General features: G+C 42.7%; 2 protein-coding genes across 2 annotated transcripts in view; both read left to right on the top strand.

The window, feature by feature from the left end:
- Positions 1 to 18,962, top strand: part of LOC146634314 (NLR family CARD domain-containing protein 3-like) — a 494,998-nt gene that overhangs the window by 129,765 nt on the left and 346,271 nt on the right. The gene's annotated exons all lie outside the window — the stretch shown is intronic.
- On the top strand, positions 4,520 to 7,204 carry LOC146634318 (uncharacterized). Its single transcript, XM_085345218.1, has 6 exons — positions 4,520 to 4,558; positions 4,718 to 4,729; positions 4,944 to 5,051; positions 5,129 to 5,302; positions 5,910 to 6,462; positions 7,188 to 7,204. The coding sequence occupies exons 1-6, from the start codon at positions 4,520 to 4,522 to the stop codon at positions 7,202 to 7,204; spliced, it is 903 nt and encodes a 300-aa protein (XP_085201344.1).

The raw sequence follows: 18,962 nt of genomic DNA, 5'->3' as shown, positions 1-18,962 counted from the left end.
CGGTGATTGGCCTCATCAGTGACAACGATGAGGCCGCCTACAGGGAGGAGGTGGATCGTCTGGCTGAGTGGTGCGACAGAAACAACCTGCTGCTTAACACCGAGAAGACCAAGGAGCTCATCGTGGACTACAGGAGGAATGCTGACCCACATCCACCCATCCACATTAAGGGGACGGCTGTGGAGCGTGTGAGCAGCTTCAAGTTCCTGGGAGTCCACATCTCCGAGGATCTCACCTGGACGACCAACTGCTCCAAGCTGGTCAAGAAGGCTCACCAGCGCCTCTTCTTCTTGAGGACTCTGAGGAAGAACCACCTGTCCTCAGACATCCTGGTGAACTTCTATCGCTGCACCATCGAGAGCATCCTGACCAACTGTATAACAGTCTGGTACGGGAACTGCTCTGCCTCGGACCGGAAGGCGTTGCAGAGGGTCGTGAAAACTGCCCAGCGCATCGCCGGAGCACCACTTCCTGCCATAAAAGACATCTACAGGAAGCGGTGTCTGAAAAGGGCTGGGAAAATCATCAAAGACCCCAGTCACTCATCACATGGACTCTTCACCCTCCTGCCCTCTGGGAGGCGCCACAGGAGCCTCCGGACTAAGACCACCAGGTACCGGAACAGCTTCTTCCCCACAGCTGTCAGACTCCTGAACTCTGCCTCCTGACATCTGACCCACGTTAAACTCATGGACTGAACACACACACACAATGGACAACTGCACCCTCAAACACAATAATAACATGGACTGAACCACCACTCACAACCACTAGCACTTTATATAGCCTCTGTAGAAACTATCTACACCCTCACTTATCTTAACTGCACTACTGTATAGCTCTGTGTAAATAATCATTCTGTACATTCAATAATCTTTAATCCTACAACTGTTTACAACTTGCATAGTTCCCATTTCTGTATAGCTGTATATCTCAGATTCTGTAAAGTTATTTATTTCATATTCTGTATAGTTTTTCATATTTATATCCTGTTCATAGCCTGTACATAGCTTGTACTCACTACAGCCTGTACATACTTATAGTTATAGAATATTCACAACATACTTCATACCGTGTACATTATAACATACCATAATAGACCCATTTCTGTAATATACTTACATATCTATACTATTGCTAATATATATTGTAAGTCAAGTCAAGTCAAGTCAAGTCAACTTTATTTGTCAATTCTGCCACATGTACAGGACATACACAGAATAGAAATTGCGTTACTCTCAAACCCTAGTGATTAGAAAAATGCAAATAAAATAATTAAAAAGTAAAAATTTAAATAAATACAATACAATTTTACGTATAACAAAAAAAAGCTATGCAATATACAATATACAATATTCAAGTAAGAAGGCATAGTGGTGCAAAATAGGCAAATAGTGCAAATGGGGATTTAGTAGTGTACGGTAAGAGATAGTGTAACAACAAAGTCTTATGAGGTCCAATGCTTAAGCAGTCCAATGCTCCACAAAGTGACTGGAGCAGGCCAGTGAGTGCGTCAGAGAGTGAGTGTGTGTGTGTGACAGAGTTCAGTGAGACCGTGGTGGAGAAGAGGGGAGAGGGGGGCAGAATCGGGAGGGAGTTTAGCTTCCTGACAGCCTGATGGATGAAGCTGTCCTTCAGTCTGCTGGTCCTGGCCTGGAGACTCCGCAGTCTCCTCCCCGACGGCAGCAGCTTGAAGAAGCTTTGCATTGGGTGCGTGGGATCAGCCGCTATGCAAAGGGCTTTTTTAGTGAGACGGGTGCTGTAAATGTCCTGGAGGGAGGGGAGAGAGACACCAATGATCCTCTCTGCAGCTCTCACTATGCGTTGGAGGGTTCTATGACAGGACGCATTGCAGGCTCCAAACCACACAGTGATGCAGCTCGACAGGATGCTCTCGATGGTGCCTCTGTAGAAAGTGTACATGATGGGGGCTGGAGCTCCTGCTCTTCTTAGTTTGCGGAGAAAGAAGAGACGCTGCTGTGATTTCTTGGCCAGTGCTGTGGTGTTGTACGTCCAGGAGAGATCCTCTGTGATGTGCACACCCAAGAACTTGGTGCTGCTCACTCTCTCCACAGACGCTCCGTCAATGGTCAGAGGAGCATGTTGGGTGTGCATTCTCCTGAAGTCCACAACAATCTCCTTCGTCTTCTCCACATTCAGAGAGAGATTGTTGTCAGCACACCACGTGGCCAGGCGTCTCACCTCACTTCTGTAGTCGGTCTCATCCCTGTTGCTAATGAGACCCACCACCGTTGTGTCGTCCGCAAACTTGATGAAGAGGTTGGAGCTGTGTGATGGAGTGCAGTCATGGGTCAGCAGAGTGAAGATATAATAATATAATAATATATCTATATCACTAAAGCACTTCTGGATGGATGCAAACTGCATTTCGTTGCCCTGTACCTGTGCATGTGCAATGACAATAAAGTTGAATTCTATTCTATTCTAAAGTGACTCTTTTAAAAACATGTCTGCCTGAAATTCACATTTCATTTATTTTGGGGGATTTTAACAGAGAGATAGAACTTTATGAATCCCTCATGTTTATCCTCCAGGAAATCCAGTTTGTAGCAGCAGAACACCGACAAATTTTTACACAGCACAGAATTAGGATATCAAATAAAGGGGAATAAGAGAACATGAATATAAGCATAAATACACTGAACAAAAATATAAACGCAACACCTTTGTTACTGCTCCCATTCCCCATGGGATGGACGTAGAGACTTTTGTTGTGGGCAGTCTGAGGTACACCTGTGCACTACTCATGATGTCAGACCAGCATCCTGATGTGGCACACCTGTGAGGTGGGATGGATTATCTCAATATGGCAGATGTGCCCACTACCACACATTTGGACTGATTTGTGACCACTGTTTGGGAGGGATGGTTATATTGTGTATCTGGAATGAATTTTAGGTCTCTACGTCCATCCCATGGGGAATGGGAGCAGTAACAAAGGTGTTGCGTTTATATTTTTGTTCAGTGTATATACATATATACACAGACCTCACACAGAGACAGCAGCTACACTGTGTGTGGATGTGATCCACAGTCACAGCTGTGGGTTTCAGTCAGTGTGTCTCTAACTTCATGGTCACATTTCAAAGCTTATTGGAGCCAGAAGATGTTCAAGTAAAAGATTTATTGCTGTACTCGTCTACCAGGATAACAGGAGGTTCATAAAGCTGTGTAATACTTCAGCTTTACATCATGCAGTAGTAGTTTATTAAACCCCCCAAAATATGACTATCCAGAGTTGGGACCAGGAAGCAGAGTTGCAGTCTTACACGCCTCTCTGCAGCTTCTCTCCTCCTGCTACCCCCCAAAAACCCATCTCCATAGAGACTGTGTCAGCTTCCAAACAGACAAAAAACAAACTAAAAACCAGCAACAAACAACTTAAATATAAACAATCACAAAGAAAGAACAATACAGTATCCACATCTGAACCAAAGAGTAAAACAGTGAAATGTGGATTATTAAACATTAGGTCTCTCTCCTCCAAGTCTCTGTTAGTACATGTTAGTAAAAACATTTCTGCATTTTACCCATATTTTATTTTTAACTCAAAATCAAAGATTCCAGATTCTCCTACATGTTGGTTTTGAATCAGATAGGACGACAGATTTCAGGTGGCCCTGTGTCTTTCTCTATTACATTTGCCACTGTGTAACTCAAAGTTATTTAAGGACTAGTTTATTTCAATGGATGAATTTACTGACTGACGCGCAGAAGAAATAGTTCTTTATGGAGCCGAGATGGTGTGAATGATGAGACCAAAGACTGCAATATCTTGTACCAAAAATATATTGAATAAATGGAGGAAAGGGGAAATGGAACAAAATAATTAACACAACACACAACATAAATGCCCACAATTAAATAATAAATCAGTGCTGTGATTTTTCTGTGCAAAAGTCCTTTTTGGTCCTCTTCTTTTTAAAGTTCACTTTTGAGGTATTCCTCCTTAGAGTCCAGCTTCATACAAATGGGGAAATATGTCCGTAATCCAAAGACGGCTAAGTGGGGGAAAGAGGGGAAACAAAGAATGGTCCTACCGGCTCGCCACTTCAATATGAAGAAGATTAATTCAAAGGGAGGGAACAAAACCTGACCTGTAGGTCAGAAAAACGTCCATTAGCACATCAAGTTCGATTCAGTTTACCGGTAAACAAATATATTTTTCTGCAAGCCTATGTAACAATGCAAATCATCATCAACCAATGTACAACAGTTAAATTATTAATTATCTTGGCTACGTAGCTTAATCTATACATTCCAGTAGCGTTCGCTACAAACAATACAAAAACAACAATAAAGGAAAACAGCTGTCTAACAGACAGCATAGCCGAATTCAAGGCAACACATAACAATAATCATTCAATCGCACTTTGTTTCAAAGTAAGCCCATTAAAGTGCTTAAGTAAATAAAAGTGTTCAAAAACAGCGGTTTTTGAGCCGGAGTTCTGCTCGCGGTGGGAACGCCGCCGCAAAAAGCCACTTTTTAATCGCGAAAATGATCGGCTGGTTACTGACAACCAAAAGGTTGTTTTTGGTAGATATTAAAGATCATGGGTGGGCGGGGCAAATGGAGCAGTTTTCTACAGTCGAGTAAAATTCCAGGAAAGAGCTGGGTGTGGCTTTCCTTTAAATCACATGATCAACAGCTTTAAGATGGAGGCAACTCGCTCAGTGTTTCCTGTTTCATTCTTAGACTGTGGCGATGGTAAGTAGCAGCTTTTCACTTGTTACCTGGCATCTTTTCAGCCACCAATGATAGTCATTGTATGTTATCAACATTTCACTAACTATGTTTTCTCTCATGTTTAAAATAGGCCGACCAAGAGCAAAATAGGTATGTCTGCAGACTCTGCTGTAGCCAAAGTTATCAGATCTCCTGTGTCTTTAAATCCCTAACTGCTCGATCATTATCATTTTAGAAGACAACAATTTCTCAAAGGAGGTTCAAAACTAATGCCTACAAGATTACCAAGAGGATGGTTCGGGGCTCTTACATGACTCCGGGAAGTCAACACTTGGTGGATGAGGTGTGTTACCTTTGACACTTTTAAGACAGTCCTGTTTATCACTACTAACAATAAGCAAATATGTTTTCACTCAACAGATCCTTCACAGCATGTTGTTTCTGGGCAAAATCAACAACATCCCCTTTTCTCCAGAAGAAATCTTCCCTAATCCTTTTGTGTTGGGTTTGTTAATGAGAAGATATCCCAGGCCTTTAAAGTTGTATTCGACTCAGCTTCCCAGGCGAAGTCCCTTCTCCTGTGTGCTCGACATGGTAAGATAACTCTTCTCACATTTTCAGTCAATCTGACAAACTTCCAGTTTTTAGGAAAGTATAATGCAAAGTGCTTTTTTACTGAGAAATCCAAAGAAAATCCATACTGTACCTTATACTTCAACATATGCTTCTAGCTATACTTCTCCACCAAACACAGAGACTGCAGGAGAGCTGGAGACTTGCTTCAGAATTTGTTAGTTCTAAATAATGTCTAACAGACTCATTATTGGAGATGCTTACAGTCTTCAAGGCGTATATGATGCTGTCACTGTGTAGCTGCTGGATCTGTTAAGTCAGCTCAAAGACTCTAAATTCAGCGTGTTTTGACAGCCCGGCATAGCAAAATAGAAAAAAAAAGGTCAATTAGCAAATTTAATTATAAATTAGTGAGAACAAAGATGGATTTTTGCTTATTGATTTAAAATTAAATAGATTTTTGTGACTTGTTTCACCCCCTATCTTAAAATGTCTAAATCAAAAGCATCCAATGGTCCTGCATAGTTAAATAAGTCAAGCAGCGAAACAAACATGTTGATCAACTTTCTATGAAAAACAACTATATAATCAGGTGCAACACTTTGACCAGATCTGTAACTGTTTTCAGATCGTCCTGCAAAATAACTCAGAGAATGAAGAGCAAATAAAGCAGAGTCTGCAAGATCTCCTCACAGACTTGGACTTAGAAGAGAATAATAAAAAAACAGCTTTCGTCTCGTCCACCATCTGCATTTCTCAAAAATCCCAAACCAACAAATCAGAAAGGTACTGCGGAGTCTCCATGTCCACCAAAGGTCCTAACGCTGGGAAAATTATGATTGCTGCCTCCTGTCTTAGCAAATGGCATAAATATGTATCTGGTGCGGTGATGACCTATTATCCAAACACAGTCCAGAAAGATTACTTTGATGGAACAATTGAAGTACCTGGAAATATCAGGTGTGAGGCTTTTTGTCTCCGTGATGGTGCCAGAATGAAGCCTTGCAGATCATGTAAGAATTTGTTTGGCTTGAACACAGAAGACCTCAGAGAGTGGCCATATGGTAACTGTGCTGAAGCTGAGAGCCTGAGCAATTTAATAACAAGGACAGAGCTACAATCACTACAGTCAAACATAAAGGGCTTAATCCTGAATCCAAGTCTGAGCTGTGATGCCGTTGGTGCTGAAAGCTGCTCAGATCCTGAAGCTGCACGTTTTGTCTCTCTCTAACCAAACCAGCAGCAAAAGAAGACACATTTTGCTTGACATAAACATTGTCATGAATTCCCTCTTACTTTTGCTGGTTTGCTTCCACCACCATTAAAACACACACAGAAAAACAGCACAGCACAGCTCTCTGCCTCTCTCAGTGTACTTTAAGAACACCGTTTCCCATCTCAAATCTCTGTTTTTGGCATTATTCGCTTGCTTGTTATGAAGCAGTCTACCGTTGTTTACAGCCATTTTTTTTAATGACTTCCGACAAGACAGCCTCATTTCTGCTGTTCAATACCAAATTTTATTTATTTTTTTCAAATTAAGTGAAACTGCAAAATGCTCTGCTGTGTCTCTATTAAAACCTCTTATTAAAACCTCTGAATCACTTCAGCAGCATCAGCCAATGTACATTTGTTGAGTCGTGGTTCTCGTCTGCTTTTGTTCTACTGCAGAATAATATTTTTAAGGTTATCTACTGTAAAAAGCTAGGCCAGGAAAATCTGCTTCATGGTTTTGTGTTTTATCCTCAGTTACTTTGACACAAAAGCATCTGCTGTGATGCTCACACCTCTGATGAAGTTTCACAAGTGTCAGTACTGATAAATGATCAGAATTATAATGTTTCTGACTCTCTGAGTAAGAATTAAATGGAATCTAATTGGGACCTTGTGAATTGGAATTGAACAGGTTCTAGAAATCAGTGATGATACTCAGCTCCAATACCCACCTATGATATGAGGCTTACGAACGCTGACTGGGTTTCATTTACCAGCTTTTTATGTTCTTCCTGCAGTTTCCTCCCCACATCACTCATCTTAACTTTTTTCCAGTCCTCCTCAGTCTAAACAGAACACACAACAATACAAAGAAAAGCTCAGGTGATTGATCTCTAACACTAGGCATCCCCAGTCTTATTCTTAGCAGTCTAACTTCTCACCATATCTTTGAAGGCCTCTCCATTGTAGTAGCGCTTGGATGCTGGATACTCTATCGTTTTGTCACATAGTTCCAGGAAACTGGAAGCCACCAGATGCAGCTCCTCTCCGTCATAGCCGTACAGCTTTTTGTCCTCACGCGTCATCAGCACAAGCTCGTCACATGGACATGAGGTGCCCTTTACCACACCAATAACCTGCATTTTTACAATCTCGGGAAGGTAGAATTTTCCCCAGGCGTTAACTTCATCATCATCCCCGTTGTATTTGGTGTTCTCAAGCTCTTCTATCCACAGGTCAGCACCACTTGGCTTCTTCAGGTGAACGCACATGCTTTTGTTTTTGGAAACAAAATCTTTCACCCATTTCAGGTACTTTTCACCTGGAAAGAAGCAGACAAGGAAATATGGATGAATGTAGAAGTGTTGGAAAAGACAAATAGCAAGGTTATCCTACAGCAGTTTGTGAAAATGTTGTATCTTGAAATAAGCAGGCAAAATGAGGATCTCACTTATCTCATATGTTCTGACTACCGACTTTCTTCAGTTAAAGGACAAAAAAAGGGCACACTGGAGGCTGACAGAGTGTGCAATGGTGGGAATCATTTTGCAGAACTCACTAAAGTTTGTTTCTCCTGGAACAAGCTTTTTACACTTCGGCAAATGAAAATACTGTGTTAAACTAAAAAAGAGCACCAGACCAAGGTCTACAGTACTAACAGAAAAGCATGCCGTTACCTGTTGCCTGTCGACACAGCTGCTGATCTTCCGTACCAAAAAAATGAGGATCCCTGAAAGGAATAGAAAGGTTATGTTAAAATGAATGACTGTCACGGTGATCATGGGAAGCTCCAAAATATCACAACAATAGCTACGAAATCACAAAATGCAGTGTGATGTCTGTAAGCACCAAACATGACATCTCTGCAAATTCATCTTGAAACATGTAGGTACCTCACACGTACAGCTGCAGCCATCTCAGCCATTTATCACTGTGGCTGCCAAGTGGCTGCCACTTCACAAGCGCATGGCACAACATAGAAGAGCCACCTCCACAGGACAAGACTCAGCAATCCATCTGCATCTTAAGGATAAAGGACACTCTTTGAGGATGCTAATGTTCACATTTTGGGCAGAGAGGACAGATGGTTTGAAAGAGGAGTGAAAGAAGCCATCTATGTCCACTGTGAGCGACCATCTTTGAACAGAGGCGGGGTTTACGACACCAACTCTCTGCCATCTATAATCCAGTTTTGAGATCCTTCCCAGACGCCTTAACGCCCACTCACATCCTGGGCCATCTGACCTCAGGAATTCACATGATAAGGTGGGGCCAGGTTTCACAATGAACTCACCCGAAACTGGCTGATTGGGACCCACACCCAGTTTCACACCTTGGCTCAGGTGATTAGAGGATCATCAGGGGGTCCTTTTGTCCCTCTGTGGGGGGTCACTCCCACTAGGCTTATATCTGGGACTCTCCACCATTTGACCTTAGAACTGAAGAAGCTTCTCGGATGAGAGGTGAAACGTCTTCAAGTAACTTAAAGAAGTCCAGACGCTTTTCTTTGCAAGCTCCTTTGACTACGATGACCTGGATGACTGAGAACCTTCACAGACATAAGGTGAATGTGACAAACAAAGCGCCTTCTTGTTCTCTGTGATAATGTAAAGTTATTAATGAAAAAACAAACGAGTAAAAAACGGACTGGAAACATGTCTTCAATCAAAACTCGACAAAAACAAAGAAACAGCCTCACTTCTCTGCGACGCTCCCTAAAAATGACGTTACGTGTTACGTACCAGAGATTTCTATACAGCCCTTTATCAAGCCGAGAGAAAGTGACGCAAAACCCTCCAACTAATAACGACTAGCAGAGAGGCTCAGCTGAGTGTAGTTACCTGGTTTGCAGACGCATACAGACGTTTCCTGTCCTCTCGGACGCAGCTGTGATAGAACATGTGGTGCATTACCGCCACCAACTGGCTTGGAGTGAGGACCGGAAATCGCTCATGCCAAATCAAAAAAAAAAAAAACATAAAGAAAGATTAAGTGAAGAGATAAATGAATACATTAAATCAAGAAGAAAAAAACCCACCACCGGACATATACATCCTCATATCCTTCTGTACAAATGAGTTTGTTTTAGAAACTGAAAAAAGCCACAAAACCTTCACATCTAGAAATCCTTTGCAGTAAAACTTGTTTTTTGGCAGGTTCCACAGGTTTTGAATCAGTTTTCTTCTTTATTCCTGATAATTTTGACAATGAAAAAGAACATGTTCTATAGGGCTTTGGAGTTGACGTCACGCCGCAATGCATTGTGGGAGCGCGGCACCATTTTCGAGGTCTACGAATCAAAACAAACACACTGTGTTGGAACGACGATTACAAGATGCTTAAAAGCAGCTCAAAAGAGAACGGACTGTATAGAGACCGATTGCGTCCAGAGGCGAAGCGGCGGTACTTGCAGAAAATAGCGTGCAGTGGAAATGTGGACCCGTATGAAATACGGCCGTGGAGTAGAAACCCTGAAGACGTAGCCTGATATATTTTCGTACCTTATCTGTGGAGTCAGCGCGTACAAGTCGTCATTCAAACAAAGGTAAGTCAGCTCGAGTACTGCGAGTGAAATGCGTTTGATTTCCCTGCAAACATTCACATTAGTGCAGCATAAATTCATTCATGAGGGGAAATTACAGTGAGCACATGTGGAGGCTGTTAGAGGGAGAAGATAGTGAGTTCAGTGCAGGGCTGTGCAGAGAGGTTTAAAGGGGCGGGTGCTCAAAGTTAAAAAGGGGCACATTGAACCAGGCTGAATAACAACAACACACATTCATCAAGAATCTAATATGGGAAGGGCAGGGCTGTGTTGGTCTGAGACTGTAGACATTAAAAAGTCCACAGGAGAGATGGTAGCTGATTAAACAAGTGTCATGAGATAATAACAAAATGCAAAGATTGGTGACAGCGCTTGGAACCATAAGGCAACAAAAAACTATGTATGTAAAAAAAAAAAAATATATATATATATATATATATATATATATATATATATATATACACACACACACAGTGGGGCAAAAAAGTATTTAGTCAGCCACCGATTGTGCAAGTTCCCCCACTTAAAATGATGACAGAGGTCAGTAATTTGCACCAGAGGTACACTTCAACTGTGAGAGACAGAATGTGAAAAAAAAATCCATGAATCCACATGGTAGGATTTGTAAAGAATTTATCCGTAAATCAGGGTGGCAAATAAGTATTTGGTCACCTCAAACAAGGAAAATCTCTGGCTCTCACAGACCTGTAACGTCTTCTGTAAGACGCTTTTCTGTCCCCCACTCGTTACCTGTATGAATGGCACCTGTTTGAACTCATCATCTGTATAAAAGACACCTGTCCACAGCCTCAAACAGTCAGACTCCAAACTCCGCCATGGCCAAGACCAAAGAGCTCTCGAAGGACACCAGGAAAAGTATTGTAGACCTGCACCAGACTGGGAAGAGTGAATCTACAATAGGCAAGCAGCTTGGTGTGAAAAAATCAACTGTGGGAGCAATCATCAGAAAATGGAAGACATACAAGACCACTGATAATCTCCCTCGATCTGGGGCTCCACGCAAGATCTCATCCCGTGGGGTCAAAATGATCATGAGAACGGTGAGCAAAGATCCCAGAACCACACGGGGGGACCTGGTGAATGACCTGCAGAGAGCTGGGACCAAAGTAACAAAGGTCACCATCAGTAACACACTACAACGGCAGGGAATCAAATCCCGCAGTGCCAGACGTGTTCCGCTGCTGAAGCCAGTGCATGTCCAGGCCCGTCTGAAGTTTGCCAGAGAGCACATGGATGATACAGCAGAGGATTGGGAGAATGTCATGTGGTCAGATGAAACCAAATTAGAACTTTTTGGTATAAACTCAACTCGTCGTGTTTGGAGGACGAAGAATACTGAGTTGCATCCCAAGAACACCATACCTACTGTGAAGCATGGGGGTGGAAACATCATGCTATGGGGCTGTTTTTCTGCCAAGGGGACAGGACGACTGATCCGTGTTAAGGACAGAATGAATGGGGCCATGTATCGTGAGATTTTGAGCCAAAACCTCCTTCTATCAGTGAGAACTTTGAAGATGAAACGAGGCTGGGTCTTCCAACATGACAATGATCCAAAACACACCGCCCGGGCAACAAAGGAGTGGCTCCGTAAGAAGCATTTGAAAGTCCTGGAGTGGCCTAGCCAGTCTCCAGACCTCAACCCCATAGAAAATCTGTGGCGGGAGTTGAAAGTCCGTGTTGCTCGGCGACAGCCCCAAAACATCACTGCTCTCGAGAAGATCTGCATGGAGGAATGGGCCAAAATACCAGCTACTGTGTGTGCAAACCTGGTAAAGACCTATAGTAAACGTTTGACCTCTGTTATTGCCAACAAAGGTTATGTTACAAAGTATTGAGTTGTATTTTTGTTATTGACCAAATACTTATTTTCCACCCTGATTTACGAATAAATTCTTTACAAATCCTACCATGTGGATTCATGGATTTTTTTCACATTCTGTCTCTCACAGTTGAAGTGTACCTCTGGTGCAAATTACTGACCTCTGTGCAAGTTCCCCCACCTAAAATGATGACAATCGGTGGCTGACTAAATACTTTTTTGCCCCACTGTATATATCAGCAATCAATCAGAAAATCATTGGTTCATATTACAATTAAATATGAACAGGCTCCTTAGATGTAAGCAGTTCAGATCTGATGTCATTTACATTCTTCACACAGCACATTCGTCCAGGCTGACAGGTAAACATAGAACTAATCTCAGGTAACATGACTCATAGTAGAGATTCAGTAAGAAAGATTGCAGGCTCTAATATTATTACCACACAATCCAAGGACACACCAACAGCTCAGATTTGTAGAACTATTTAAACAAATGTCTTCTGAATATTCAATTCAGGTTCACAGTGGGGGGGGGGGGGGTTTCGTGGAATTTTTTAAATAAAGTCTGCAACACAGAAAGAGCTGTGATCAAGCTATTTATTACTGCGCCAACACACATCAAACATCACGGTTCAGTCATGTCAGCGCTGCCACAGAAGTCATGCTCCTCCTCCTTTACGCCTTCCAAGGAAGAGGGAGGAAGTTACAAACTGATCCTACCACACTTCACGTGTCTCGCTATGAAACCTAACGCATCAATGGTTGTGCTGTTTTGTGCCCTTGGCCTTATCAGCACCTGTAAAGGGAGTTGTTTTCTCAAACTGCTGAAGTAAGTTCATCTAGTTTTAGCAACTTTCACTGAACAGTAACAGTGTCACAACTAAGCATATGCATAAGCACTTAAACACTTTAAATGAGAATAACAGAACATTTCTATTACAGAGGCTGGAACCTGTCCCAGTAGTAGGTAGAGCACACCTGGACAGGTCACCAGTCCGTCAGAGGACTAACACAGAGACAGACATCAGAGTAACAAATCTATTTAAAATTAATGTAAGTTTGCTGCAGCTGTATGTATGAACATGTGTTTCTGTGCTCACAGTCCACCTCTCAGGAACCTGCAGTTCACTTTTAGTCTACTTTAAACAGACCTCACAAAAGGCTGATGTGGCTGGATCAGTAGTCTGATTTAAGTACGATACCTTTGGCCAGGGATTCATCTGGTGCATCGCTTCACTGCAGTCTTACGTATTTTCCCCACACCTGAATAAAAAAATACTGATATATACAAATAACAGCTTCAGCTGATGCAGCCTGACTCAATCCTAGATGTTCAGCACACAGAGACACAGAGGTGCCGTTTAAAGTTTAGTGTTAACCTGAGTCACTGATCATTTGCAGTATTACAGAGTCTGGCAGTCTTTGCATGATGTCCACGTCACTGTAAGTTTCTAGCTGACTTCACTGCAATTTCAATTTCAATTTCTGCTGTTCACAAACGCTGTCCATCTAATCTGACTGAGCTGGAGCTGTTTTGCAAAGAAGAATGGGCAAAGATTTCAGTCTGTAGATGTGCAAAGCTGGCAGAGACAGACCCTAAAAGACTGGCAGCTGGAACTGCAGCAAAAGGTGGTTCTACAAAGTGTTGACTCAGGGGGCTGAATAATTACGCACACCCCACTTTGCAGTTATTTATTTGTAAAAAATGTTTGGAATCATGTATGATTTTCGTTCCACTTCTCACGTGTGCACCACTTTGTGTTGGTCTTTCACCTGGAAGTCCAATAACATTGATTCATGTTTGTGGCTGTAATGTGACAAAATGTGGGAAAGTTCAAGGGGGCCGAATACTTTTGAAAGCCACTGTATATGTAGACACAGGACTACAAGTAGAAGATCAGACATGAAAGTGGAGATAACACAGAAGACCTGCAGCAAAGGTCAGAGGTCAGACTGGGCCCCTGGATTCAACAATGAGCCAATGATCATCAAGCAGTGACTAAAGCAGAGCCCTGACGTTCTGACATTCATCACACAGTCAGAACAAATGTCTGCTGATGACTTCATCTCATGAAACGACTGATAGATGTCAGTTCATTGATCAGCTGAGCTGCTGATCTTCATCGTCACAGAAACATTCAGCTTGTTTCAATCAGTAAATAACTCCCACTACTCCCAGTTTGAACTGTTCCCACTCAAAATGCTGTGAGAACAATGATCATTGTAGAACTTCACAAACATCACGTGTTGTTTTCCACATGTAAGATCAGCAAACACACAGAAACTTCCTGTTGCCACACACGGCCTCTAAAATCTCTTCCACGCTTTCTGTCTGAAGTCCACTCTCTGTGTCGGATCCACAGGAAACAACAAGATCTTATTAACATGGTTTTCAATGTGTCTCCTTCCAAAAAGTCCAACCAATGAACAAATGTGTGTATTTGTGGAGGCCGAACAAAAGCATGACACATTTCTCTGTTTCTATAAACTGGAGTCAAACACAAACATGAAGAGTTTCACTGACAGACTCCAAAATGCCCCCACAGTGGATCAAAGGGAAATCCTACAGTGTGGCCAGAGACTCTTAATGGCTCCAACATCAACACATCCACAATGTTGGATCCAGTTCTGCCTCACAGAGTTACTAAGACACACCCTCTGCCAGCATCACAACAGCTCCACCTGCTTCACCTGCCTCCTCAGCATCTGTACACCTGAAGAGAAAAGAAAGACTCCAACAGCTCAAATCTACAAAGGATTCATGAAGTTTCATCCAACAATAACATGTTTGCCTTCCACAGTGTGCTGTTAGACACCACTGTACCTCTGCCATTTCAAAAAGAGCAGCTTGGGAACATTTTGGCTCCAAACACTTTGTGTTTAAGTTCTTTGTTTTCTTTGTGAAGCCGACAACATCTGGAGCTTTGTGACTCATAGAAACATCATTTTGTTCTTTAGATGACAGCAGATTGGGACTGAATAATCAATCACTATCAAACCAATAAAGACAAACATGCTGATTTTACAGGAACTTTGTTGGAGAAGCTGCAAAGACATGAAACTGGTGGAGATCCCAAACCAGTTGATAGTGCTGGTTATTCCAAATAAAGCTGTTTCCCTTTGAGATGAAATGACTTTGTGTCCTGATATATAATAAAGATGTTGTTGTTTTTGAGCCCCTGTATTAAAAGTAGCTTAAAGTCAGCTTGAGTTTGATGTCTTTATGTCAAAGCTGCTCATGATGTTGAGCTGCTGATGGAATAAAAACAATATAAAAGCATGTAGTCCAGACTTAAATGTAGCCTGTTGTTAGCTGAGGTCCACACACAGTGTTTGACAGTGTAAAGTGTGTGAAAGGGCTGCTGGTGGAGCTCACTAGGATGAGCAGGTGACCACGAGGTGGAGAGCAGCTGGCCTGGCTTTGACCCGGGCCACGCCCCCTTTCTCTCTGCTTTGCTGTCACTTATCTTCACTGCTCTGTCCAATAAAGCTGAAAAAGGCCCCGAATCAAAGAAATCTGCTGCAGCCTCTGAAATGTCTTCTGTTTCCTTCCCGACGGCTTTTTCACCGTCAGCCCATCAGACAGTCCAGCAGCATTTATGATGATGTCATGATGTTGAAGAGGCTGCTACGGTGGCCTCCCATGACCCCAGCCTCATCACAGCTGAGATGCAGACATTTGAAAACATTCAGCAGACAACTGAATAACAGTCCAACACAACAGTCTGTGTGCAGACACACACTGACCTTTCATATAGTCAAACACAGCTGGTTGAGTCATTTCTCTGTGAGTCTAAAGTGAATCTAGTATTTGAAAGTCCACTTCCTGTATTTGTTGTTGAAGACTTCTTCAGCTTCTTCTCAAGGACATCAGCTGCTTGTTTGGCAGCAGAGGCAGTTAAGAAGCTTCCTGAAAAACACTGAACAGTGAGTTCACTGTGGCATATGACAGATTCAGCTTTCTGTGTGCAAATGTGTCTGTGTCGACCTTTCAAATGCTGTTGAATCCAAAACATCAGCGGCTCCTCGGCTGCTCACTTCATGCACTTCTGTCTGTGTGACAGTCCAATGACATCACAGCTGTTTCCAGCCCCAGTGTCTCAGGACTGGACACCTTTAAACATGTCGAGGATCAAACAGCGTCCAGCTAAACACACATGAAACTATCAGAGCTGACAATCATTCCAATAACATCTAATGGTTCATGTATGTAGACACAGGACTACAAGGAAATGGCTCTCAGCATCTGGCTGTGGGAACACATGAGTCCCTGTTTGTGTTCAGATTGTGTGCATGTTTTAGACGTGTGTCACATGTAGAAACACAACAATCTCACAATGACACACAGATGTGTTTGACACAGCTGTGCAGCTGTAAGTTGTTTCTAATGATTCATTGAAGCTCTTCTAACATTCTGGAGACGATCAGTACATGAATCTGTTCAACACGACAACAATTTGACTTCAGTGTGAACGTTTGCATTAAATAACCTTCTTCATCCAGCTGACAGCATCTTCATCCTATGATGTGAACAGTTCCTCCTGTTGATGACAAACCTCTGACAGGATCTGCTTGAGGAGCTTTTTCATGTGCAGCTCTCTGAGCTCAGGGCTGAGCTGCTGTTTCATCTTTAAGAGCTGCTGCCTCCTCGCCGGACTTGTTCTCCTCTTCTTCTCCTAATGACACCATTTCTGCTTCATATTAAATTCAATAAAGATGCTGACATGTATCTGTAGCAACAACATCATTGAATCTAGAACAACTGGAGCCAAACCAGTGGCTCTGCTGGGATCACTGGTGAGCCAACACTTCCTTGTTGATGCAGATTTCAGGGCTTCCTTTTGCTCCTCCGTTATAACTGTTCTCTCTTCTCAACACATGATGACACAAAGGAATCAGCAGTGACAAAGATGATGCTGAAGAGAAGCACACACTTCACACATATAACAGACCAGTGCAGTTACACACACCTCTGCTCGACATCAGGCCTCAAACAAAGACACAAAACACTAACTTGACTCTAAACAGAAGAAACGAGCAGCTGTTTCTGTTCTGTGCTTATTTATATTTGACACACATGCTTCTCTTTGTGCAAACACACATCGCACTATAAGGGTAACCTCGCACACAATGATTGGACAGCACAGTGATGATGCTGGGAGATCCTATACGCAGCAACACAGAAACACTGAGAACTTTAAACAATGATGGAAAGTGTTATAAATGACTTGTTGGCCTCTGATCTGTCACAAACAGCTGAAACGTGTCTCTCATGAGTCACATGAAGGTTTTTGACAGAAAGGACAAAAAGTAGCTGCAGTCAGTTTGTGTCATTTTTATATTTATTCATCTGGGAGAAAAATCTGAGGGACATTAAAATGTGTTTTCAACAGAGACAAGAACATGAATATAACAGAACAGGTAAATGAACATGTTTCAAGTAAACAGCTGGACTGATCAGGTCCAAACACAGAGTGATAAACTTGTCAAACAGCTGTCATATCTTTATATAGAAGCTCTTTATAAATGCTGCTCACTGCAGTCTGTTTACTAATAATGTCAAAGTGTTAGAAACACAGAAACATCAGAATGGTCTTTGTTCACAGAAACCTGTCTGGGATCCTTTGTTGTTCTTTTGATGCAGAGTTACATTATAAATATAAAGAGTTATTTCAGAGTCTCATCAGTTTTCCTGCATGTCTTTATTTAACACATCAGCAGGGCTGAAGCTCTCATGTTAAACACACACTGATCTATGGACACGTTCATGTGTTTCTAACAGAACCAGGCTGTTATCAGCCTGCACTAACATGATGTCACACACACTGAATGTAACAGTGACAGTTTACATCATCACACAATCAGCTGTGATTGTTTCACTGTCATCAAACGAGTCAACAGGAAGTAGAATCAATAGAAACCAATGATTTACTGACAGCATGTCTGATGGAAATAAGTGCAGATTATGTATGAAGTCTAACTGCACACAGTAACTGTGTTACAATAAGGACTTAACAGCGCCCTCTGCTGGAGTGTTTCAGTACTGCGTTAACTACAATACACCACCTCCTCCTCACACCACCTGCTACAGCTCTACTCTTCTATGACTACAGTCATCCACAGCACTGATGTGAGGTCACATGGTTCATATGTAAGGAGCACAGCTGACCTCAGGTCAGTTTAATGACTGTGAGCAGCAGCTGTGTTATTGTCACTGTGACAGGGAGACACTCTCAGACACAGCGCTCATGTCAGCTTGTTCTCATGCAGGAGGATCAGGAGCTCCATGTTTGTCTTTCTGTTTGAATCATGATGTGTTTGTGCCATCAGAGTCTGTCATGAGTACTCAGGGTTTCACAGCAGCTCTTCTGGATGCTGACGAGGACTCCAACCTCATGTTTCACCTCTCTGAGCTTCTGATGTCTGTGAACACTCGTGTTTCTTCTCTGGGCTCATCTGGACAAAAACACCTTTCTGTGTTTGGCTGCAGCCTCATTCTGACTGACAGGAAGTGTGTTATCCATGAGCTGCACTTCTGTGAGGAAGTTTCCTGCTGTGTTTCCTGTCTGTGGACAAACACGAGTGTTCCAGCTGAGGACTTGGTTCCTTCCACCTGTCCATACAGGACATCACGCTGTCTGCAGCTCTGTAAATGCAGCTCCAGGTCCTTCCACGTGCTGCTCTGTATTTGTGCAGTTTGTAGTGTGTCCTGGGAAACGTAGCACACATGGTGTTCTTCTGCTGTTTCCTCCTTTCACTGAGTGTGAAACACTGACGCTGTGCTGTTGTTCACAGAGGGGAGCTGATTCTAGCTGCAGCTGGACTCTGTCATCTAACTGAATGTGTTGGTGCTGATCACGGGGCTCTGAGGGGGGAGCAGCAGGAGGACTCTGGATGCTGACGTCAGTGTATCTGTGGAAGCTCCCACAGCGTGTCTGTCATTCAATATTGTGCTGTATATTGTATCTATGCAAAGATGAACAGACTGTGTGTTTACTGGTCTCTGTGCTGCAGCTCTGATGTCATCATCACTCCCTCCTCCACCCTCAGCAGTCCCAGCATGCTGCTGTGGTGCACCCC

The sequence above is a fragment of the Diplotaxodon limnothrissa genome, linkage group LG3 (genome assembly GCF_057381915.1).
Source record: "Diplotaxodon limnothrissa isolate DT_005_m linkage group LG3, D_limnothrissa_male_GT1.1, whole genome shotgun sequence".
NCBI lineage: Eukaryota > Metazoa > Chordata > Actinopteri > Cichliformes > Cichlidae > Diplotaxodon > Diplotaxodon limnothrissa.
The sequence above is the reverse complement of the archived record's forward strand: the minus strand, read 5'-3'. Positions and strand labels throughout refer to the sequence as shown.

Bases quoted from the DNA above. Each gene is read 5' to 3' on its own strand.
- LOC146634318 (XM_085345218.1), top strand. From the start codon at position 4,520: ATGATCGGCTGGTTACTGACAACCAAAAGGTTGTTTTTG. The intron at 5,052-5,128 runs GTGTGTTACCTT...TTCACTCAACAG, and splicing joins GTCAACACTTGGTGGATGAG to ATCCTTCACAGCATGTTGTT. The intron at 5,303-5,909 runs GTAAGATAACTC...AACTGTTTTCAG, and splicing joins TCTCCTGTGTGCTCGACATG to ATCGTCCTGCAAAATAACTC.